Here is a 26,075-nt window from a genome sequence, read left to right on the forward strand (position 1 = left end):
ACGAATGATTGAGTGATTAAGGAGGATAAATTGCCTATGAATACAAAGCAAGCTGAAGGGCTCCCAGCAACAGAGCTGATCATTCTTTATCAATCAGTGCTGTACTTGCCTGTGTAATTTCAGCGCAGTGTCCTAAGACACCTTGGACATCACTTCCATGTCAAGAGTGTGGTGTTTTCAGCATCTTTGCTCACCTGGCTTTATTTTGACAGCTTCTGATTTCCTCTTTTGTTATCTTTTCTCCTTGGGCAATGGCCTCTCTTCTTACGTACTTTCTAGTTGCCAGATCATATCTCTAGGAGTCCATTGTTATGAATTAGCACATGCAAGCGCAAAACTCGTTGATTGTCAGGCTACAGCGTATTTGGTTGTGTGTGGGGTTCATCATACGGATCCCCTGGTTGGATTATGCTTTGATTTCTAGGCTGGGAAAACCACAGCAGGAGAGAAATGAAGAGAAGACCTCTTTCCCCCATTCCATTCACATCCCCTGGGAGAGCTCAGTGAGCATTAACATAAAAATGTAAAAAGGTATTAACTTAAAGGCTGGTGCCAGAATTTTTCTGGAGGGAATAGCTTTGGAAAAGTGTGTAGAAGCACAAATGTGTAGTCGACTGTTGGAGAAGCCCAAAGAACGAAATCAAAAGGCTTGCGGACGTGTTCTGCGTGAGAGAATAAGAGAATTTGCTCCTGAGAGAGGAAGAAAGAGCAGAGTTTGGAGGACAAGGGAAAACAAAAGGGGAGAGAGAAGAGGCAGTAAAAGCTGGAGAGAGACTGGAATTAGGGTTAGGGGGGAGCCAGTGGAATTTTAAGAAGAGTGAACACAGTCTCCTGTGTTTTGTAATAATTATCTTGTGATTATTATGTAAACCAGTGGTCCTGTGAGTGTGGTCCCTGACCAGCAGCATGAGCATCCCCTGGAAACTGGTTAGAAGTACAAGTTCTCAGGCCCCACCCAGACCTCATCAATATGAGAAGGCTGCACAGAAACCTGTGTTTTAACAAGCCCTCCAGGTGATTCTGATGTGGTCTGAGTTGGAGAACCACAGCACGGTTGGGGTCTGTGTACCCGCGAGTTCCTCATCTGCGGATTCAACCAACCGCAGATTGTGTACTATGCTTACCATCGCTGTTGGTTGAATCCGTGGCACACAAGGACTATGAAGGGCAAATACAGGACTTGAGCATCCGTGGATCTGGGGTATCTGTGGCTGTCCCCGAACCAATCCCCAGGGATTCCGAGAGACAACTGTAAACCTTTCTTCCTCTCACCGCCCCACACCGAGTGGCAATTAATGTCTAGACATTCATAGATGTCTTGGGTAACTGTTCATGATGTTTCTGAGGCAGCACAGGTGTCAGCACTGAGAGATATAGGATTCCTACACGTAGAGATGGCCACAACAATATCCCCAAGAAATTTGCAGAAATGTTTGGACTTTCACAGGCCAAGGAATTAAGGGGTTGTGGCAGTTTTCTCTGGGTTCTGGGGACCGGGGCAGACCCATCTGCCATGTTCATGTAGTAAGCCTGCTTCCCACCTCGCAACTCTTATGTCTCCTCCAACAAGCTTCCAATACTCCCTCCTTGCCTCTTGTTCTCAACAGATGATTGTGCTTTACATTTTACTGAGAAACACAGAATCACAGGAGGGAACAACCTCGTCCTCCTTCCACTGAGTCTAGAAAACCTGCACCTTCACCCGTATCCTACTCTGCTCCTGTCACCGTGGGGGATGGATAGTCCCACCTATCAAGGGCTTTTCACCTGTTCCCTAGATCCCACCCACTCAAGGATTTCTCTAAGTCAGTGACTCTCAACCGTGTCTTCAAGAATCATCTACAGAGCTTTTTATAAGCCCTGGATCCCAAGCTGCAGAATGTTTGGGTGGGGAGACCGCGGCGTCAGTGGCCAAGCCCCCAGGTGATTCCAGGGGGCAGAGAAGGCTGTGAACCACCACTCTCCCTCTGGGCTGTAAACTCTTTCTCCTGGTTGGTCTCCAGCACCAGAAAATTACGTCCACTCTGTCCTGTCTTTAAAAATTCTCCTTTGACCTTCGTATCACCATCTGTGTTTCACAGAAGGTCTTCTTGAAGGAGATGATAATACCTGTGCCTCCACTTTCTCACCTCCCATTACATTGTAGCCCGTGCCCATCTCTCTGGTTTCTGTCCCCATCACACCAGTAAAACAATCTTTCTAATTTTCCCAATGACTTCTGTATTTTCACAGTGTATGGCCACTTTCTTTTCTTATCCTACTCAACTATTAAGCAGCATTCCAAAGAGCTAAAGCCTGTCTCGTTGAATCAGTTGGTGTTCTGACTCTGTGACACCACGTTCTTCTGATTCCCTCTTACCCCACTGGCTACTCTTCGTCAATCTCCCTGTCCTTTGTTTAGACTAGAATTGTTGATTATACTAAATCCATCCTGTTCTTCCTTTAAACTTGCCGCTGGCTCCTGCTGGCGGTCATATTTATATCTCTAGCTCAGCTATATCTCCTCTGAGCTCTAGACTCACCTATTCAAGTGCCTACTAGAACTCTCTGGTTTTATTCTCACCTTCCGCTGATCAGCAATGCCCCTCTGCTCCTTTTCTGTAATGCAGCATCTAGTGGCAGCACCATGTCATCTCTAGATCTATGTCACTCTATCGGAGCAGAGGTACCTGGAAGCTGCTCACCATGGCTACAATGGAACACCAAGGCAATGATCAGGTAGTTGAAGGTTATTAGACCATCAACCTCCTGAATGGTCCTCCTGTAAAGTCAATAGGTCAGGCAGCATGACTAACCCTTTTCACCTCTAGAAGAGAGGCCACATAAGTGCAAATGCATGTAGACATGTGTCCCATCTTACACAGATGATGTAATCCAGAAAAGCTGTTAATAAACCAAAGTTTGGGCAGATCATAGCATTCTTTAAATACCTTAGGGTGTTGGATAGTTATATGAAGTTGTATGATTTTCTTTCTGTAATGCAAATAAAATCAGTAACAAATTCTTGGTTTACCTATTTTATAAGTATGGCTTTTTAAAATACAATTTTCTTATATTAGGCCACCACCTACGTATTCCACCATCTCAGCCCCCCTTGCTGATTCCTACTCTGTTATACCCCTAAATGTTAGGGTTCTTTAGGGCTTGATAGGATATCCTCTTTCCTTCTTTATCTATATTTTCTCCAAAGTTGCCGATAAGTCCCAAATTCACATCTCTGATTCTCATCTTACATATCAGGATATCTCCGGTCATTTCTGGTTGAGTGTCTACAGTTATCTCCAAGTAAACATTTTCAAAACCTTAGTTTGTCTCTACCCCCTCACTCCCCTCAGTCTTCTCCATTATCCACTCATTTGCAGTTGTATCTGGTTGGCAAGGTTACTATAAACAGATCCCTGTACCTTTGAACTGCACATGGCCCAGTTAGCTGCTCCTGTCACCATCAACTTTGAACACTTGTCTCATAGATAAGGATTATTGGGTATAGGATGATGGAGGTGGTGAGTGGGGAGTATAGGATTAGCTCAGTGCCATCTATTGGAATAGACAGTTCAAAGAAAAGGTCAGTAGGATCCAGGTTTATGTCATACAGAGTAGAAAACATTGTTGTTCGCTTATTATCTATATGTAAGTTCGGATCAAGCCTGATTTAAGTGCAACTCTCACGTTCAAAGTCAGCACTAATATAGACCCATTTTGGAAGATATTGGAGAGCAATGCATATGGAATAAGATGATGTGAGAAGCCTTTGGTCCCATCAGCTTTTATATGTTTCATTACCTTATTTCTTAAGATCTAAACGGGACTCTCTTCCCTCAATTTTGCTACAACATTGCATCTGCCTCTGGAACTTAAAATCAGCCTCATGCCAAGTATGGAAGCAGGGGGCAGACAAGGAAGAGCAGAGATGCGGATAGGGAAAAGTACTGTGTGTGACTGAGTTTTTAAATTGGATTGGTAGAGAAATCCTTGGACTTGACTGAGTTTATTTGACTATAACCAGATTTAACTTCTGCAGCAGCCAGAAGGGAAGGCTCAAAATAGCAGTAGAGATTAAGTTGTATTATATTAAAATAAAGTTACATGTTTGCATCTCCAGAGTTACGGTTTATGAAGTGTGCACGCACTATGCGTATAAACAAGTTTGTAGAATCTGTTAGACATTCAGGCTTTCTCTTCTTGAATTAAGGAGATAGAGAAATTAGTTCCACTACAGACAGGGTCAACTTTATTCTATTTTTCTGAAGCCAGATTATGGATCCTAAGAGTTTTTTTAAAAAATTGAAGTATAGTCGCTGTACGATATAAGTTACAGCTGTACATATATAATACAGTGCTTCACAATTTTTGAAGGTTATACTCCATTTATAGTTATTATAAAATACTGGCTATGTTCCTCCTGTTGTACAATATATCCTTGCCGCTTATTTTATACCTCATTGTTTGTACCTCTTAATTCCCTACCGCTCTATCGCCCCTCCCTCTTCCTTCTCCCCACTGGTAACCGTTAGTTTGTTCTCTGGGAGTCTGCTTCATTTTGTCATATTCACTAGTTTGCACTTTTTACGTTCCACATATAAATGGTATCACACGGTGTTTGTCTTTCTCTGTCTCATTTAGCTTAGCATAATGCCTTCCAAGTCCATCCACATTGCTACAAGTGGCAAAATTTTGTTCTTTGTCATGGCTGAGACTAGATATATAGATATATACACCACATCTTCTGGATCCTAATAGTTTTGAAAGTCAAGTTAAAGAAACCCTTTTCGTTTACAGAGCAATAACATACACAGAGGGGATACCATCAACATATAGCTCCACAGTTAACTAATGGTGCAGCTTTAGGCAATCTTCAATTGTTTCCTGCAATAAATCTATAGCAGCATTAACTTCAGGTTATGTCCTCATATACAGTGAGGACAAATTTTGTATCTTTTTCTATCTTTAAAACATGGAAAGTGTATGTAGGAAAGGGACATCTTGTAGAATAATTTTGCCATCATCCAAAAAGAGACGCATTAGAAATATAGGAACTATTTTTGTAATAAGAAAATAAATCCCTGGCCCTTACCTTCACACCAAGGATTGAAGAGAATGTACGTGTCTGTTTCTGGGTTTCGGCTGGTGCGGATTACACCATAGGGGGTCCAGACAGCAACATACATGCGGAACTTCCCCACAATGCAGTCTGGAGAAGACTGGATGGACAGCCGGACAGACCTGTCCTCTCTCGTGATAACTTTGGCTCCCCACTTGCCACTCTGCAGCTCGGAGACCACAGAGACTGGGATGTAGGTTCCCTTGTTCTCCTGAGGGTAGCGACCTATGAGAAGAAAGAAGAAGTATAGTGTTAAGGAGATTTCACAAGCCATTTTTGTTCTCACTCTGTCACCTTTATAGCGAAAGGTGGGAAATAATTCATTAGACTTGAAATCCTGAAACTTGGGTTGGAATTTCACTTTGGCCACCAACTTGCTGCCTGATGGTGGACAATTTTTGTAACTTCTTTGAAGGTCAGAATTGTCCTGTCTAGATTTTAAAAAAAGAATAACAGTGCTTACAGAGTTTTTTGTTGGTTGATCAATGAATTCAAATAAGATGTGGAAATACTAACCTTGGATGCAGAAACAAAAACAGAGCTTATAGGGTAATGTGAAGTCATCAGTACCTGAAATTCTGCCCTCTAAAAATGTAGAATTGCTTTTTTAGGGGTGTAAGGCAAATGTTTTTGTTTACTCTGAATACAATTTTACTATTTGTTATACTACCTGTAATAGAGCTACATTTATAAGTTGTCCATATGTCATTATTTTCGTGTTTAACTGAAACGTATTTATTGCCAACATCATTAGTAATTTAGGCTTATGTCATGGGCAAGAATTCAGGCTCCGGAGGCAGATTGTCTAAGTTTGAATCTTGGCTATGCTACTTCCTTACCTTTGTAACCTCTGGCAAATTACTTGACCTTTACAGATCTCTATTTTCCTCTCTTTTTCTCTATCAATAAATGAGAATAATAATACTACACAATTGTTATAAAGCAGAAACTAACACACCATTGTAACGCAATTATACTCCAGTAAAGATGTTAAAAAAAATAGTACACAGTGATGAAATAAAATAATACACGTAAGATGCTTTGCACATAATTTCTCATGCATAACAAATTTTTAGCTGTTATTTCAACAGGAAATTAAACAGCAGGGTATTTTACCGTATGTCCAGGCTCATCATACTTTATGTATAAGCTATCTCAGGGTAAATCTTATTTCTCTTTATTGCTGCCATTTTGGGCCAAATTCTTATTTCATGAGGTTGACCCCAAAACTAAAGTTTACCACTGGGTTCCTGGAAAATCAAAGTCTTCACTGCGAAAGTCAAACCTCACAGCATTCTTTAACTCTTCGGCTTACAGTTCAATTTATAGTTTGGTGTACAGAATAGTCAAATAGATAGATATTTTAAACTGGAGCAAATCTTTCATTTACGAACGTTTCCCAAATGTATTAGACATTCAGTTCTTCTTGACTTGAGGAAAATTACAAATCAGACTAATACGTCTAAATTATTTTGATTGTAAGCAGAAGAAGCTTTAAAACGTATTCACTTCAATTGCTTAACATAAACCATGTAGAGAATTCTGCATGAAAACAAATAAAAACAATGATTCTTTCTGGCCTCTCCAGTGACTGAGGTCTTTAAAGGATTCTTTGGTGGGCATATTGTTGAAGATAGAGCATTCGAAGGAGGTAGTTACAGAAGCTGCCACTGTGTAATTCTGTGAGATACTTATTCTTAATGAAAATAAATGTATACAGCACAAGCCAGGGAGAAAGATTAGAACCCCAGTGCTTTGCTATTGTTAGGGGTGTCAGTTTATCAACACTCAGAATGAATATTATCATAAATCCAATAAAGCCTTGAAAATGTTTTTCTGCCGAGGTATGACAGTGTGTCTAGGTGGTGTTCTTGGGAATACGTGGGGCTCAGCTTCCCGGAGCCCGGACATAAATCCACCTGCAAGAACTGTTTGTTCCAAAGGCACCGCCATCCCCATACCTCCGGTATATATGCTCCTCTTTGTACACATTCAGACGGGGGGATGAGTTTACCCTTTTCTCTGGAGGCATTGTTGCTCTCCGGGGCCTCCATCAGTGCTGAAGTGTAGACATCAAAGCAATCTCGCCAGCTAAAGGGACCATAGTTCATTTATTACAGTGACTCCTGGCAGCTGTTGCCACTAAATACTGACTCGCATTTAGAATCCACAGTATTAAATACGACACAAGTTTGGTAAAAGTAAACTTTTGGAGATAAAATGTGTGATAATGACAGACTTATGAGATTTAAAGAAAAAGGATGAAAGGAATTTTAAAATGAACTACATAAGCAGGTTCCTTTAGGAATACCAAAGAATCAGGAGAGTGTATCCAAAGCTATGTGCTATGAGACTCCGCTTCACCTTTGTACTAACATCCGCTATTGTCAGGAGTATCGAAATAACCAAGACAATTGCTAGTTTCCATTATTCCACTTCCTGTTATGATTTCAAAGACATATTAAATTTTATGTATCAAATTCAAGTTATACATAAAAAAGTAAAGAAAAAGGAGAACATGGTTTTTTTCACGCTGGCTTTGAACCCAGTCACAACTTAATCTAAAGGCTAGTTTGTTTGAAACTTTTTCCTTCCTGCAACGATATTGCCTACTGTGTGCTGGGCATTATTCTAAGTGCTAAAGACACAACAGCAAACCAAACAGACTGCTGTGCTCATAGAGCTTATAGTCTATGGAAAAAGCCAAGCCCGTGCTATTTATGATACGCATGTATTGTTTTACTCCTTATAACAAACTGTGAGAGGGAAATCATTATCAACATCCTAATTTGACAAATCAGGAAACTAACACACAAGATCATTAAGCAATTTGTCCAGGGTGATACAACTAGTAACCAGTGGGTTGAGATTTGAACCAGTCAGTCTGGCTTAAGAGCCTGGGAGTTTCACTTCTAAGCTCTACGGCAGTTGTGTGTGCAGACAATGCTTTGGTGTTGGTGAGAATTGTGATGAAATTCTGACTCTGCAATTAACTCTTGGTGCTACCTAGGGCACGTTTCTTAATTGTCTGAAGTTCCATTTCCTTGTCTCTTTGCAGTCCTGGAAATGGGAAGAAAATAGCTTTTGTAATAGAATGAAAGTTTTATGCCTGGCATGCAGTAGAAGTTGACTCACGAGACATTTATTGTTTGTGTTTTAAACATAACAGCTACTGGAAAGGAAAGCTAGAAGGAAGAAGGGGTGATTTCCCCCCACCCCACGGCCTTCTCTGGTTCTAAACCTAAAGAAAGTGGGTGTCCCGGGGAAAGCAGGTTACTTTTCTTGAGGGAAGTATCGTGGCCAAGGAGAAAGCAATACCGCTGGCTCTGACACTTACTGTGTGATCCCGGCAAAGTGTTCATCCTCTCTCAACTAAAACTTCACGTATTCTGTAAAATGGGGATAATATGGTCATAGTTTGTGATGGGGAGGACAGCTTAATAAATGGTAGTCATTGTTATTTCCCCCTTTTCTCAGGCTTTCTGATTCCCCTAATTCGTCCTGTCTCTGTTCCAGGAGCGGGAAGACAGGATGGGTTCACTAATAGCCAACCTAAAGAACCCAAATCTACTTACAAAGGCAAGTTTATTCAAGATTCAAATATACTGAGCTGACTAATATTTCCATCTAGAAAACTTGCACAGCCTCTGCTCCCCCCATCCACTCCCCCCACCAAAGTGATGGCATTCAGTGTTAACCAAAAAACCTTAATAATTCCAGAATTATCACAGAATTATCTAAAACCCGCCCTTCACTAAAAAAATCTGGTTTTCTGAATCACTATGGTCACTGTCATCTCCATTCATGACTTACGTAGGAGGCAAACTTTATGGTCCATGGGCCAAATGTAGCTTGTTGCATGTTTGTGTAAATAAAGTTTTATTGGAACACGCTCATTCATTTGTGTATTACTGTGCTACAATAGCAGAGTTGAGTAGCTGTGACAGAGGCGATATGGTCTGCAATGCCTACAAGATTCACTATCTGGCCCTTACAGTAAAAGTTGGCCAACCTCTGCCTTAGAGAGTTTTATATTTTATTTCTTTAAGGGGTGATTGATTACAGACACTCAGTGTCTAAGACTTGAGCCTAAGAGGAAAATACCATCACCTAGTTTTTTCTTCAAAGAGCAATATGTTACTAAACTAATAACAAACATCTTCACTGCTATGGGGTCAACATTTAGTTTCCTTCAAACCTCCTAGTTAAATCCCTCACAGTCTCAGAGGGTATTGAAGACGTAGGAAATGGGTTGTAACTTTTTACTGATTTTACTAGACACTGCTAAAATGTTCAAGTTTATTACTGTAAAAGTTGTTTAGCGTTGCCAAGGCAGTTCACAGAGAGATGGAAATAAAGCACAACAGGAATGGAGGTTTATTTCCCCGGGTCCCTGTGAGGGAATGTTTACAGGTGGGAAACTGGGGTTCTATGAGGGTATCACATGCAAGACATCCGTATAAGTGGGCAGAGGCGGACACAGGGCATGGACTGAAACCTCTGTGCTAGAAAGCCCGTTCTCCTTTCCCTGCATCATGCTGCCTCTGTGGGGACGGTGGGAGGATGCTGGAGGGATTACAAAGAGGAGGAAGCCAAGAGAAGACTAAAGCTGCAAGATTTGACGGGATAGGAGGCAGAAGGACAGTTAGGACCGCAGTGGTGGATACGACATGTGTGAGGCAGCAGTGTGAATCCCAGGGCTTAATCACTGGTGGTGAGCAGAAAACCTGGCAGACAGGGCCTTCCAAAGAGGGTCTCCGGGGCTTCCCTGGTGGCGCAGTGGTTGAGAGTCCGCCTGCCGATGCAGGGGACACGGGTTCGTGCCGCGGTCCGGGAGGATCCCACATGCCGTGGAGCGGCTGGGCCCGTGAGCCATGGCCGCTGAGCCTGTGCATCCAGAGCCTGTGCTCCGCAACGGAGAGGCCACAACAGTGAGAGGCCCGTGTACCACAAAAAAAAAAAAAAAAAGAGAGAGAACAAAGAGGGTCTCTGGGCTGCGAGGGACATGAGTTGGGAAGGTTTTTAAGGTGATGTCAGTGACAAAAGGGAGAAGGGAGAAGGAGAAGGACACCACTCATTCGGTCAGGCTGTGTGGCACAAGACCAGCCTATGGAGGCAAATCAGGAACATTCCAAAGGGCCAAAAAAGAACCCAGATTCTCAGGCCTTTTCATATACACCGTATGGAAAAGCTGATTATTAATGTGAGACCTGATGTGTCAATAGTACTTCAGGGTCTTGTCAGCTGCTCCGTAACACCATGTTTAATTCTGAATGTAATGATTTCAATGACAGCTCTGGGGAAGAATCTTCCAGGATCGAACTGTGAGTGAGGAAGTTGTGACAGAGTAGTACTTCATTTCGCTAAATAGCCCTCTCCCCTCAGGAGGCAGCACGTTTAAGAGCCCTCGATCAGCCTACACTCCGGAACACCCATCCCTCAACATCCAGGATGGCCCAACAGGTACCTTTGGCCGAATCTGGATGTGAACTTCAGCCTTCCAGAGGTGACCACCATGCGCACGTTCGCTGAAAGGGAATGATGGCTGCACAGACGTTTGTTTTGCTTTTTTCCAAAATTGTGTAACTTTTGTGTTAAAAAAACTCTGAGCAAGAAGAATAGAAGCAGGAAATATAATATCCCAGAAAGGATTCTCATCTTGTTTTTAATAATGTAGTCTTTGAAATTGGACTACTTACTAACCATGAAAAAATATAGTTACCGATTGCATTCTTTCACACTTAACTAAAATGGGTGTCATTTTCCCAAGTGATCTAGAAATTAACATATGCTCTTAGTTTAAATGTTTGTTTTCATCTGTAAAGCATTTTTCAGGCCACGCTAATACTCCTTGTAAGGAAAAATTTGCTTGGACCATACGCCTGTATTCAAATGCACCCATGCCTTCTTTTATCTGACTCTCTCTTTATGTATAATATAGACGTGTGAATACAGAGAGAGGCACCTACCTTAACATCCCACTGCGTGTAACTGGGAGGAAGAGGATGAAAATAGTTAATTCCTTTACAGTTTTATTCTTTACTGACCTTGGCTCCACGGGCCTGAGCTTTTTGCACGGCTTCTTCATATTCGTGTCATTTACATGGTGGGCAAGAGAAATCCACCTCCAGCTCAGACTCAGCCCTACGTGACCTTGGGGGAAACTTGCTCTCAATCATTGATTTTATAGACCTGAGAACCCACTGCATGCTGAGCCCTGCATAGCTAGCACTGCGCAGAGGAAGGTACTGCATTTAAAAAATTAATGTTTTAGTAAGTGGATGGCTTGGAATGTTTTTACATTAAAAACATAATGTCCTATGTGGTGATTAGGGTCCCAGGTAGTCCAGGAAGGCCACTAATTAGCCTACAGTGTGGTCAGCTTAGCTGAACAGGGTTTGCTAATAGAATCATTCTGACTTCACCTTGCTTATACCTAGAACCTGGGAGGACATAGGATGGAGGAGGACGTTCCTGTAATTGAAGAAGGCGCGCCTGTCAGTCACTTTTCCCTGGTGCTCTGAAATGTGGAAGCGTGAACCTCAGGACACCCCTACTTCTCATCTCTTGGGCAATCATCCACAACTCAAGTGGCCATAGTCTGTGTTCCACCTACGCTATACTTAATGATAATACTTTCGGTCATAAGAGTCTTAATTAATCACCAGGAAACCCCAGACAAAACTTTTCCTCCTTATTAACGCAGGTATCTATTTTTCTTATTAACGGAACTGAAGATATTGTTCTATTGCTCTACAGCCCCATAGAATACCACAATGCCTTGTAGGTGCCAATAAATGTCAATGGACTGAACTGAGACTTTTGCAGATGCCGAGTCCCATTAAGAACATCACCCAGACCTTAGAAGCCCCGGAATGAGAGCCTGTGGTAACCAGTTGTCAATTCCAAGCACCCTTCACAAGAGACAAAAATTTCTGCTTCTAAACTTTTTCCTTCAAGGGGTACTTTTCATTCATATATAAATACATTTCAAGCTGAGCTCTGACTCCACCTAACTGCAGACTTTCTTGAATAGTGAATTCTTATAAGAGGATTGTCTCTAAGGAACTCATGAATATATCATGTCTCCAGCTGGGAAGGTAAATTTCACGATGTGAATTCATTTTTCCATTTGATTCATTTGTTTTTCCCAAGACACACCTTCCATGTTCAAAATAATCAATCTGTTTCCAGATGGGCCCTGGAAGTATTACAGTGACAGCATGATGCATGGGGCAGGACTGGAAGTGTGACTACAGCAGCCTTGTCAAGGGAGGCAAACCTTGTTTTAACTGTCTTAGAATGGAATGGGAGTGCACAGGGACTGGGATGGACTCAGTCTCTGGATAACTTCTAGGAACACCAGGTTACCAACTACGAAAACAAAACAGCACCACCAAAAAAGAAACTATCAGAAAAGGCACAAAAATCTTAGATGGTAACAACTAAGAGGAAAGCAACATAAACGTTCAAAAGCGAATCATTTCATTACGGAACTCAGGAACCTACGCCTTCTATCTAATACCTTGCCAGTGGGATGTATATATAAAGTTTACTTATCTATATTTATTTATTTGGATGTTTTCTAAAGGAAGAAGACTTCCTGGAAATGTTTATTCTAGCAAACCAGAGAAGGAAGGGAAAGCTTCTTGAGGACAGGGACTGACTTTTGTTTAACTTTGTACATCTGGTGCCTTGCATCATCTTGGAACATAGTAGGCTCAATAAATATTTGGTAGCTTGATGATAGCCATATTCTTTTTTTTTTTTTTGCAGTACGCGGGCCTCTCACCGCTGTGGCCTCTCCTGTTATGGAGCACAGGCTCCGGACGCGCAGGCTCAGCGGCCATGGCTCACGGGCCCAGCCGCTCTGTGGCATGTGAGATTCTCCCGGACCGGGGCACGAACCCGCGTCCCCTGCATCGGCAGGCGGACTCTCAACCACTGCACCACCAGGGAAGTCCGATAGCTATATTCTTTAAGGTGTCTTGTCTACCTTATGTCACTTTCAACACTTCCTAAGTCTCTTAAAATATTTTTTGGGGTAAGGTGTAATTCTGTGAAATATATATGAAACCAGCACTGTGCAAGGTTCTTGGAATGATTCAGGAAAGATAATAAGGCCATGCCTGCAGAGGACGGTCGGCATTGTGAAGTGCATATGCCTCAGATGACCGACCACGGTAATAATCTGGACATGAGGAGACAAGGGCCTGGCCCAGGGTGTTGCCAACAGCACAGAGAGGAAGAAAAGGACATGGGATAAAATTCAGAGGTCACGTCAACAACATGGAGATAAGATAATTTCTTCCTCGGCGAAATAAGACCTTACGGCTCCTTCAACAAAACGGACCACACTTTGAACATGCCTCCAGCATGCCGAAACACAAGTCATCACAGCTGGTTGGTGCAGTGGAAACCCAGAGAAGGAAGCAACTAAAGGTGCTACAAAGTGAGAGAGAATCCCTCTGAGAAGGTGGCTTTGGGATATAATCTTAAAAGTGGACAAGGCAGGAAGGAGCCTTCCTAGCGGAGGGAAGAAGGAAAGCACGCATCGTGAGGGAACCACGAGATGCCTGTGGTAGGAGAAGCAGCTGATCTGGGCAGGGTGAGGACCAAAGGGACCTTTGACACTGTGCCAAGGCATCTAGGCTGTGTCCTAGGAAGGACAGGAGAGGGGGCAGGAGAAGCTTTACTTCTTCAGGAAGATCGCTCCGGCTGCAGGAAGGAGAATGGTTTGCTAGGGGCCAGGGGTGGAGGTTCGAGGGTTGCCGGAGTACTCGGCTGTGGCATGACGTCATCCCTAGAGTGATACTGGCTGGCTCTGGAGGGAAGATGAGTGCCGGGACGCAGAAGAAATACAGGCTTGGTCAGGGATGAGGTGCTCGTTCTCAGTGAGGAGGGTGGAGTCAAAGGTGACCCCAGGTTTTTTTCATTCTTCACCAAAGAGTTTTTGAGTGCCTACTAGGTGCTAGACACTGTAGATATTGGGCCACAGCCACAAGAAAAACAGTCATGTCCTCGAACCCTGCGACTCACGACCAGGCTGCAAGCCTAGTGGGCATCTGCTCCAAAAGCAGGGCCTGCGGTGATTAACTGCTACACAGATTTACTCAAGGAAGCTAGTCTTCTGGGAATTCCCTTAACCCCATGTGTGTGTGTTGACGCTGGAGAGAAGACAGAATATTTTTAGTCTTTAAGAAAAAATAATCAACATAAAATCTCTACCATTTAGATGAAGTTGGTTATAGAACGTAACATTGCACTGAAGATTGGTTCATACGGTTGATCCAATTCCTAAGGAACAGGAGAAATAGAAGTCGGAGAAGGTGGAGTTGAGGTCCAGGCTGTCCACTGGGGAGTAATAACTACTCTTTGTGCTTATTTACTGAGCCTGTCGGCGGCCTGGCCGCTCTCAGACCCAAGGCCCACACCTCCCAAGACCCTCTTCTGGGCTCCCAGGAAGCCCCCTTCCCAGGATGCATTGCCTTCTGGGTTGCCCTCTGAGTAGGTTTGACCAGTGAGGGGTTCTGGAGGCAGATGGGGAGATGCTGCATTGCGTGTCCCCGTCTCTCTCTGCTTCTCGGGGGGCTGAGTCTCCTCCATGGCTCCCAGCTCTCAGCAGTGGCTGCTGGGTTCTGGTAAGACCTCCCCCTCCTCCACGTGCCCCAGGTCCACAGTTTTCTGCTGATACTAACTCCTGAGTTGCCTCACTGTGCCACCCGTTTGGCTTCTTAGCTGTTCTCTCACCAGTGTAATCAATTCCTTTGATCAAACTTCTGTTGCTTATAAAACCTAGAGAAGTGTCTACTTCATGCTCTGGGCCCTGAGCCTGCAATGTGTCAGATCTCGTCCTAATACTTTATATTGGTTTTAGGAGTTACGTCCATTTAGTATCTGGGGAAACTGGGGCTCGGAGAACTTAAGTAACTAGCTCTGGGTTACACAGCTATCAAGTTGCAAAAACAATGATTTGAACTCCCAGGTCTGTTTGTTCAGTCCAGCACTCATGTCTGGGGAAGGGAAATCAACCTCTCTTAGTCTATTTTCCATCTGTAAACCAGACATTAAAAAAGGTGAGCACTGAAATAATAATGTGTGAAGCACATGTCATGAACTGAACAAATGATTATTTTTATGGCGTCTAACGGTTACAACAGCAAATAAAACTCATTAGACCTTTTTTATTTCTGAGCATGAATTAAAACGGGGCTGCTGACATGGCGTGGTGCAGGGATTTACTCAGCATTTACTGAGCACCATTTAAGTGCCAGGCACTGTTCTAAGTACTGAAAATATAGCGATGTCCACACGGGTTCATGGAGCATACCGTCTAGTGGGGGTAAACAGACAATAGACAAATTAATACATACAACATCAAACGAAGATAAATGCTATAAAAACATAAACAAAGCAGCTAAAGGGGACAGAGAGTGATAGGGTGGGGTGCTGATTTGGAGAGAGTGGCCAGAGCAGGACACTCTGGTAAGGTGACATTGAGCAGAGGTGGAAGAGCAGGGAGGAAATGAGCTGTGCAGACACCGAGAGGGGAGCATGAAAGTGCGTGCAAAGGTCCTGAGGACGGTGTTCTCGCCAGGCGCCAGGAGTCTGATGTGCCTGGAGCAGAGAGAACACTGGAGAGAGCCGTGGGAGATGGAGTGAGAGAGACAGAGGATCAAGCAGGGCCTTGTAGGCTGTTGTCAGGATTTGGGAATTTATTCTTCTTGAGAAAAGAAATCAGTAGAAAACAGATATGGTCTACCTTAAGTCCTTCTAAAAAGTCACTCTGGTTGCCACGTAGACTGTGGGAGAGTAATCGAGGTTGCTATGAAGATCTCCTGATTCCCCATGATATGCCCACATTGCTTTTTTGATCATGAAAATCCTCCCAATAGAGGACAAACTAGAGATACGGCTAGAATATTTCTATCCCTGGAGAGAAATACATTTGCTTAAATGTGTTACTCTGTGATGTGAAACCTGATTACCATACCTTTCCTAAAAGCTGGTTTTCACAGCTGGGAGAGACCCGGACATTGAGGTGGGGAGGTGGTGTGAAACATGTGGCCACTTGAAGTACAAAGTTTACCTACACCACAGTTTTTTTCTAGGGAAATCTGTAGCCCTTCCCTGGCATGAGTCTGAATGAGGTTCTGTTGTTCTAACAGTCCATCGAGGTTTATATCCTCTAGGATCTAGTGATATTGGGGAGAGAGGATGCTGGTTTCACAATGTCTAGTTTATTGTACTTTGATGGAGTTCCTGATTATGAACCAAATTGCGTACTGGCCTTTTGTCCCTCCTCACTCCAACTGTTATGAAACAATTTCAAATGACGAAGGATGTTTACACATTTCTCGGGATTCTTCCATCCACAGGCTGGGCCCTGGAAGCCCAAGGAAGGTTTGGAGTGGGTGGGAAACACACTTTGGACTGAAAGTAGGGATCACTGACCAGATGCATAGCAGCTAGCAGCTTTGGTGCCTATCTGTTTCTCAATCAGCTTCAGGAAGCATGCCATAAGGAATTCTCTCTTATAGGAACTGAATCTCCTCAACAAATGGCAATTCTGTGGAGTTAAATTCCATTTGTTTGTGTTGTATCCATCATGTAAGCAGCCCGAGGCTAGCGGGTCTTATGAGATTTAAGACGCGTCATTAGCTAACAAAGATAAGGTCAAAAGTTTAGCTGAATGTTTTCCAAGCAAAACAGACCTCTGATGAAATTTTCACTAAGACAGTCAATGCTTGTTAATAATTTAATGGCAACAATAATGGGGAAAAGAACAAATCATTGGTAATTATAATAAAATATTTCTCTGTCTTCGGAATGCAAATATGTGAAAGCAATACTGTTAAATGAGTTCACATCACCAGAGATGAGGCCACATCACATCACTGAGGCCACTTGGAAAAGTTTCCAACTGGCAAAAGTTAGGACAATTTGAACATCAAATGAATTAAAGATAGTAACAGATTTAAGTAACCTATTTAATTAAAAGAGGAAATCATGAATTCATATTGATAGCAATCATTCAATCAGTAAAAGTTTGATGATAAATAGAATAATTTCATAGTCTGAAGGTACTTGCTTGTAAAGCACTGAGTAATTACAATGGGAACAAAGAGTAACTTGCAGTGGAGAATCCCGACAGACACCACTGTGTTGGATTCTGTGATGTGCTGCCCAGAGACTCCTTCAGGAAGGACAGATTTATCCATAGCTGCTGGGATTGATGGCATAAAATGGTCCTTGGTGGGTCAGCCCTCTTTGGGAGTTACCAAAGCTGAAGAAAACTGCCTCATCCAAGGTTATACCTCATTTAGGAGCAGTTCACATCCAACGGGTGATCAACATGGGTGTACAAAGGTCGAGTTCAGGTGCCCCCATAACAAGAGAGCTCTGAAGAGCCGTCCCATCTCCATAGTTCCTCGTGGGGTCAGCTGTGGCCTTTGCAGGTACTACTTGAAGCTCAACTTCTCTTTCTGCCCAATTCTGCTTCCACAGAGGTTAATCCCAAGAGCATTCCGTAATCAACTTCTTGTATGCTAATTTCAAAGTCTACTTCCTAGAGAACCCAACTTCTATAGACTGAATATGCGTATTACCCCCAAAATTCATGTCATAGATGCCAAGGCTTCACTTAAACATATACTAGAACATTTGCTAAATAAGCCTTCAGAGTAGCTCATAGAAACACTAGTATTACAGCCCTTTAAACAGTTCGCTAAAAGCTCCACATAACTGACAGTGGGGCCTTTGAGAGGTGTCTAGGCCGTGGGGTGGAGCCCTCATGAATGGGAATTGTGTCTCTATAAAGGAGACCCCAGAGAGATCCCTAACCCTTTCTGCCATGTGAGTACACAGTGAGAAGACAGCCATCTGTGGACCCGTAATTAGGTCCTCACCACACACTAAATCTGTCAGCACCTTGAGTTTGGACTTCCCAGCCTCCAGAACTGTGAGAAATAAATGTTTATTTATAAGCACCCAGTCTACGTTATTTGTTAGCAGCCAGAACAGATTAAGACATTGACCTATAACTCTGCCTTAATCAAGTAATCAAAATTAATTAAGGGGATCTAAAAAAAGTTACGTGCAACCGGGTAGGATTCACCGAGAAGAACTCAGCACCACTTCTGTGATATTACTGCCAAAGATACATAACCTGATTGTAATCACGAGGAAGCATCAGACAAAAAAACCCAAACTGGGAGGTATTGTACAAAATCACTGCCTTATAATCTGCAAACGTGTCAAGTAACGAAAGTCAAAGAAAGACGACAAAAGTGTTCCAAATTGAAGAAAACTAGAGACAAGACATGACAACAAAATGCAACATGTGATTTTGGACTGGATCCCCTTGCTATAAAGGATATTATTGGGACAACTGGTGCCACTCAAATGGGGTCTGAAGATTAGACGATCATAATGTATCAATTATAATTTCCTGATTTTGGTGGTTATACAGGAGAATGTCTTTGCTCACAGGAAATACACACTGAAGTATTTAAAGTATTCAGTGATGATGGGACATAGGGTTGACAGCTCTCTAGTGGTTCAGGAAGAAAACCAGAAGTTCTTTGTACCACTCGTAAATTTTCTGTAAAGTGGAGTTTGTTTCAATTTTTTTTTTAAAAGTTTTAAACAACAAACAACAGAACAACATGGGTAACCATTGTTTGTACAATTATCTTGTATATCCATGTTCTCCTTTTTAAAATGTTTTTATTTTTTGGCTTTAAAAATTTTTTTAATTTTATATTGGAGCACAGTTTTCTCCTTTTTCTTTTCTTTTTTTAAAAAAAAATCCATCAGTGACGTAGGTCTTTAAGTTTCTTAAGATGAGCAGTAATTTTTGAGCTGCTTCTCTTTGGAACACCTATATCGACTCTTCAAGAATACGTGGTGAAGGGAGCCTCCGAGTTGCCCCACACTAGGCAACATCCTATCTCTCTAGGCTCATCCTTCAAGAAGCATCAGCTCTAAGAGAATATGGGACGGATGAGGAAGAAAATGTCAAGGAGGAGCTCAACTCCTTGCATAGTAATGGAAACGGGATCCAAAGCTGAAGAAATCAATATGGGGGCCGCTACTTAGTAGAGCATTGAAGCAGGGATGGCTGAGCTCCCACAAGGTGAGGTTCACTGTGCCATGTGAATCTAGGGGAAATGAGGCAGAAAGCAAAAGGAGAGTGCGTTCTAACCTCTGAAGATGATTACCTTGTACTTGTGCCCTAGATTATCTGTGAGTTTTTCCTTGAAATTTTATCATGATGGTTATAAACACAAGTACTGTCTTTGTGAATCATCTTTATTTTTAAAATTTGGCTAACAATCCGCTCAAGTGTCTTTGACATGTTTAAAGCAATTTGTTTCCCAAATATGCAAGTTAGAAAAGATGGAGACGATGGAAAGGAAGTAATGGAGACAGTGTGTCATTTTCTATCACTTGGAAAATATGTTGCACAAATAAAAAAAAGTTGTTTGATGGAAAATGTCACCCTAGCTGTCTCCACTGCTTCATTTCCATCATGTTAGTCAGAAAAACACTGTCTTTGTATAGTTAATTGCTTCAGAATACCAAGGGCTCTTGTCTACCCTGTGCACTAATTTTCCAGTGAAAATAGCATATACGTCAACCTGACTTTGAGATGTTGGACCTCTAACGTGGCTTGTCCCTTCGGGAGCCAGTTATGGGGCTGAGAGGGAAAGCTATTTTGTCTTTTTATTTTCCCAGTCAAGGAAACAGGACTTGAAATAGCATTAGTTCTTGCAAGTCCAAATGGAAAGCATGACACCTTCATTGGAAGAGTTGATAACATTGTGCTGACGACTGCTTTCCAAAAAAATCCAGCACGTGTGTTTCTCCCCAGGTCACACCATAGTGAGAAGTGCTGCACACACTTCATTTAGCTGCTGGACTCCTGGACATCTCAGGCCCCAAAGATACTCATTCTATGATGTCTGTTTCAGTCTGCGGGGGCTGTTATGTAAAATACCACTCACTGGGTGGTTTAAATAACAGACGTTCATTTCTCACAGTTCTGGAGGCTGGGAAATCCAAGATCAAGTTTTCTTGCTGTGTTCTCACGTGGTGGGGGAGAGAGAGAGCTCTGGTCTCTCTTCCTCCTCTTAAAAGTATACAAATTCCATCATGGGGCCATACTCTCATGACCTCGTCTAAACCTAATTATTCCCCAAAGGTGCCACGTCCAAACACCGACACTTGTGAATTTGGGGACCAAAACATTCAATCCATAGCAACGTCTCATCCCTCTTCTCCATCCCCTCTCCCTTACTAAAGGCCTTTCAGTTGTCCTGCCCAGACTATACCTTAACCCATCCCCTCATACCTGGTCTCTTCCCTCAAGGAGGAATCAGTGGAATTCAGATCCTGATTACTAGCTGGTCCTAATATTCCTGACCTGGTGCTGGACCTGGGATCTTAAAAAGTCTTGGAAGGATACAGGGTCCACTGAATGGGAACTGAAGACAGGAACCCATCCCCCTCTCCAAGCTGATGCAACGAATGGAATTCAGCTATGGTAATTTATTCATTTGAGATGTTAGGGAATTCTTTTCATAGTGAGTAAATATAGAGGTGAGAGGAAGTACAATGTCTTACCAGATATTAAAATTTAAGCAAGAGTGGATTTGTTAGACACTTGCCATTAGCTGTTAGCTAAGCCCAGGTCCCTGGATGAGTTGTCAAAGGCTTTTTTATGGGGTGCAGTGTGGAGATGTTTGGTGCCATAAGCCCAGAGGAAGTCCCAGCATAAGTGTTTCTGAGCCACTCAGTGGGTGATGCAAAATTCTTGATATATTTGGCAGACGCTGCCTCAGTTCCCCCATATGCATAAGGTAGATTATAACTGTGACTACCTTCTATGTCTAAACTGCTCACACTGAGAATGATCACACACCTGGTTTCCATGCTGGTCAAGCCACCCTGATGGGACTCTGGCCTATTTGTTCCCCTATTTGTTCCAAGTTGCTTTCAGTGCCCACCCTGTCGAGTCATAGTCTTCTCCCAGGTGATCTGATTGAACATCCAGCTAATTCAAGGCTGTCACCCCTACCCAGAACCCTGAAGGGTTAGAGTACTGTAGCAGTACCCTGCACAGCCCCCAAACCAGAGATCAGGAGAGAGGCTTAGCTCTTGTCTGCTGGAGGGCAAAGGTGGTCACCTTGCTCAGTCCCCTCAGGTAGCTTGTATCTCTTTGCTCCTGCAGCGAGGAGATGCAGAGGTGCCCATACTGTGCCCCTGATGGCTCGCTGGGGCCCGCTTCCAGCTCTGTGCCGGCTTCTTCTTCCTTTGCCTTGCCTCATCTTGGATGGCTGTTTCTGCTTGACCTCACCTATGCTGGATGAGCTCACTGTCCCCAGTCTGCACTTCCAAAGCTAGATCAACACTACACCCCACTCAGTCCAATGATCTTGGTTACTCTTCTTCTCTTGAAATGGATTTTCTGTGCCCTGTTTGGACACTGATCCCAACTGTTAGCATCATGAGATTGCTCCCTGTTCCCCTGTATGTTCCTCTAGCTGTCTAGTAGCTTCCTCTCACCTCAGCTCTGATTTGACAATCCTATCCAAGGTTGCCCAGCTTATGCTTCTTTTCCTAGCATCCCATCTAGTTAGTCACCTTCCCTCTCAAAAGTGTCCTGGTTTGGAGGACAAACTATAGGCTTACCCCTGGAGCTCCATCAGACCCTGGTCTGGCCTTGGGCAAAAGTATATTTGATCCCTCTGTTGGGCATGGATAGCTCCCAGATCTATAAAATGAGTGGGCAGAGTGATGGCTAAGATTCCTCCCAGCACCCTAACATTTCTGTTCTGTGATTCTGTGAAATATACCAAGCTTTGGATTGCTTCACTTTTAACAATGAGCAGATGCACACAGTAAAACATTTAGAGAGGCGTGCTTTTCAGAGCAGCCAGTCCTAACTGGATGCTAGGCAGTTACTCCCAGGCACTTCTCCTCTTTGGCTCTCAGTTTTTGCCTTGAATATAAACACAACCCTCGGCATCTTCATTCAACTCATGGTACCCTCCTCTCCTGCATCTCTCTATGTCTGACTCCCCAGGGTTTTCGTCTTTTCTCTCAAAACTTGTTCTTGGACTATGCATCTCACCTCTTTAGGATACCGCCCTCTGCAGAGTGTCGGAGAGTTATTCTTCAAAGCCAAGCTGCGCAAATTTACAAACGGGGGTCAGTTGGGTAGTATTATCTACCCTCATGGAGCATTTTCATTCTGTTAGGGGAGCTTCAGATGTTATGTGTTAATTCAGAGAAGTGACTACAATGGAGGAATTCAACACGCTGTTGCTGGAATACCTTTCACGTCTCATCATAGAGACACTTGCCTCTCTACCTGGCTATAGGCTTGGCAGGCGGCAATCTGATGTTCATCAACATATGGCTGGTGAACATAATGTGTGAATGAACGAATGAGATTAAAAATTTGTTTTTATTACAACCCATCTTATTATCAGTCTACACATTACTGCCCTGAAGCCTTTGCTTTTTAAGTATATTTGGTTTCACAAAGTGTGAGAATCTGTTCATCTCCAGGTTAGCAGGAAAGCAGAGATAATAGATCTCTTCTCTCCACTTTCCCCACAGGCATTTCTGATGAATAGATAAAGGGGGTGGATATCATTCAAGTCTCTCTTGATCTGTCACGAGCACAGAGACCTACACCATTTATCGAGCCCCCTTTAAACTGTTCTTGAAAACTAATGGTGACTTAATTGCATTTGATCATGTTAATGAGATTCTGATCTTTGACAAAAGATAGTTTTTCAGGGCTCGTGTTTTAATCTGACATGACGAAATGGATTGTTTAGGAAGCGTGACGATTTTGCTGCGTGGAGAATCCAGATGCCACCCCGACACACGCAGAGAACCTGAGCTCTGAATCCTAGTCAGTGAAGACGCGTTCTATAAAAGGGGGGCGCATCCTTTATGGGATGGCCAGAGTAGGTCTCCCACACCACTGCAATTTCCATAAAACTCCAGGAGCCTCAAGAATGAGTGGTGCCCAAACCCCAAACGTAGCTGTGAGATCTGATTCAGTTAAGGATTCCTTTGTCATTAGAAATATGTGTACATCGGCAGAACAATAAGCTCTTGGACTTCCAAGAAGGCCTTCCTCCCAGCCTGGAGGGTGCACACTTCCTATCCCTCTTGTGAAATTCCCAGTTCCTCGGGATCCATCTCAAGGACCACTTGCCTTGTCCCGAGACCTTAGCTTTCAACTCTAACCTGGGTCCCTCCTGACTGCCCAGCATAGTGCCTACCTGCCTCTAGTACACATTTCTAGTAGGTAATTGTATCAGTTCAGCCCTTGATTATATACTATATAGTGATATTCGTTTACTATTTGTGGACTTCTTCTCACTCCAACTATAGTAAGCTCTTTAAAGACATGAATAATGTTTTAAGTCCCCCATCTCACATAGTGCCAGACACGGCAGAGGTTTCTGCATCAGAAATTCACTGGACCAGAGATGAGATGAGATGTTATAAAGGCACCGTAACAGAAGTGGAAAGGAGGTAGAGAGGAACCTGAAGAAGCCACAGCAAGACTCCCCGAAGCACATCCAACAGGACAGCAAAGGAACCTCTAAATGACTAAGCTAGGCTTCAGCCAGAGATGCAACAAAGCATTTACAGCATCCAGCCCAGCTCCCTGAAGCCTGAGGAAACACCTACAGGCAGATACAAAGATTGCTGTACCTACCTCCTGACGGTAATTTGCATTATTCTCCTAACTAAATGAGAAATATCAAAATGTTCATCCATGGGACCGTGTGTATGTATGTATGAGAGAGAACAAGAGCAGGAGAGAAACAGACAGAAATGGAAGTAAGAGAAATTATAAGAAAGGGCAGAAAAGATCAGAAGGGCTGAGATAATGAGAAGAAAGAAAAGGGGGAAAGGATAGTAAAGAGAGGCACAGCGGTTCATAGCCTGTCTTATGGTTGTCTAATACCTGTCTGGTTCCAGCTGCTGTTATAGTAATGTTTTATGAAAGTTATACTTCCTTAAGGAACACTATAAACATTTAGCTTTTCTATACAGTTGCAATATTCCAAATAAGCCTGGTAACTGGGTGATCTTATTAGCAAGCAGCTGTCACTAAGGAGTTCCAAGAGCTTTCCAGTTGTTCCCTAGTCGGTTCTTACAACGTGCTCGCGGAGTAACGAGAGGGCACAGATTATGAATAATTTGTCCACTTTCATCCTTTCTTCAGTGGGTTTTAATTTCAATCAGTTGCTCTCTCTTTTCACGGACTGGAGACTTAAGACCAAGGGATAACAGTGGACACATTCATTTTCATTAAATGTTTTTTTCACCCACCTCTGTCACCCCCAACCTCACAAACTGCAAGAACTTAGAATTTATGTGGAAAAGCCAGAGGATGCCCACACGCTATAATCCCTGAGTTCAGATCACGAGTGCTGGGAGAGTACAGTTTCAGTTACGCGATGCTAGTTAGCCAAGGTTATGAATTCTAATAAGTGAAAGAGGTTAACGTGAGACACAAGTATGGAGATAGAACAGAGAGAGGAGCTAGGGTGAAGGCAAACTCGGGGAATAAGAAAGAGAGGGAGAAAGGAGGGCGGAAGTCAGGAATCTGTGAGCTTTCTCATTCCAACATCCATTGTCCTTTATCTGTGCTCCCCAGAGCACACTACGTGTGATGAGACACACTGACAATTCCGGTACCCTCAGGATACTGAGCTTTGCTGAGAAACTCAAGCTCTGTACGATGGGATTGGGTCACGAGGCAGGGAAAGGGGGCTCCCTGTAGGTCTCTGGCACTAGAATGTGCCTGGCAATCCCTCCTACTTTGAGACTAAACAGCCTCTGTCACTTCAGCTAGAACTGCGGGCAAATAATTCTGGGCAGAACTTGGTCTGTGGTTTGCCAGGGTTCCTATTTGACTAATTGAGCTGTCAGCATGGATACTGCAGACACGGGAGAGTTTTGTTTGGAGGTTCAGTGGTTGTTATGTTTTCTTGCTGCCAGGAGAGAAAAGACAAGAGAGCAGTGGTCTCCTCTTGGCCTTTTGGACAGCCTTTTCTTATTTAGTAATAGTCCTTCCCTGGAGAGCCTCCCCCAAGCCCGCTGGTGCTAAGGTCCTTAGGGGCTATAACCCTAAAGGGGAGAGAGGGCAGTCTTCTTCCATTGCCCTCCCGTCAGACCCAGGATGGGGTGGAGAGTTACAGAGGGCATATTAGTCATGGAGAGCTTGATCCCACAGAAAGCTGCTCGAAGAGTCTGGCTAGGCTGGGACCTCAGCAAATGTCTCCATTTACGGGGGGAACAGTCAGGAAGATCAGAGCAGAACAAATGAATTAATCCACCAAACAATGTAACTGGGATTCATTCTATGCTTTTACTTGACAATGCATTTGTTCTCTTTTAAAGGGCCAAGGTGGACAGGCCACTGGGCTAAGATTCTGATGGTCTGTGGGGAGGCGAGGACAGGCGACCTCCCCTTCACTGCACCATCCTGGGTGAATCATTCACTCCCTGTGAATTTTGTTTTCCAGATTTTCAATGAGGTTTATTCCAACCTCCCACTTCCCAGTTTTGTTGTGAGAATGAAAATGTTCTTTCATGTATGTTATCTCCTACAATCCATGAATAGCTGTTGGAAGTATTATAATCCCTTTTTTGTTCAGGTGAGAAAACAGTCACTGAGGGGGTTAAGTGAGACCACCACTGTTCTAAGTGGTGGAACTAGGATGCTGACTGGGGTCTTCCTGACTCCAAATCATCCCCCCTCCACTGCACTACCTCCCAGCCCTTTTATCAAATGAGCTGTCATCCCTGAAATGACTCCAAAGAGCCAGCCACTACAGCATACTGTGCTTCCTCAGACCAAAGTGCATTACTTTACTATAGGTGAGTCTTATTGGACTATGCAAAGAAAAACACCACCAATTTTACTACAGGA

General features: G+C 43.3%; 1 protein-coding gene across 2 annotated transcripts in view; it reads right to left on the reverse strand.

The window, feature by feature from the left end:
- The window catches only part of F13A1 (coagulation factor XIII A chain), a 145,095-nt gene that overhangs the window by 91,940 nt on the left and 27,080 nt on the right, over nt 1-26,075 (reverse strand). For both annotated transcript variants that reach the window (XM_027128286.1, XM_027128287.1), the window contains one exon: nt 5,075-5,326. In XM_027128286.1, coding sequence (XP_026984087.1) covers nt 5,075-5,326 — 252 coding nt within the window. The remainder of the gene's footprint in view (nt 1-5,074; nt 5,327-26,075) is intronic.

The sequence above is a fragment of the Aethalodelphis obliquidens genome, unplaced genomic scaffold (assembly GCF_003676395.1).
Source record: "Aethalodelphis obliquidens isolate GAN/ISIS:26980383/991018 unplaced genomic scaffold, ASM367639v1 scaffold34, whole genome shotgun sequence".
Classification (NCBI taxonomy): domain Eukaryota; kingdom Metazoa; phylum Chordata; class Mammalia; order Artiodactyla; family Delphinidae; genus Aethalodelphis; species Aethalodelphis obliquidens.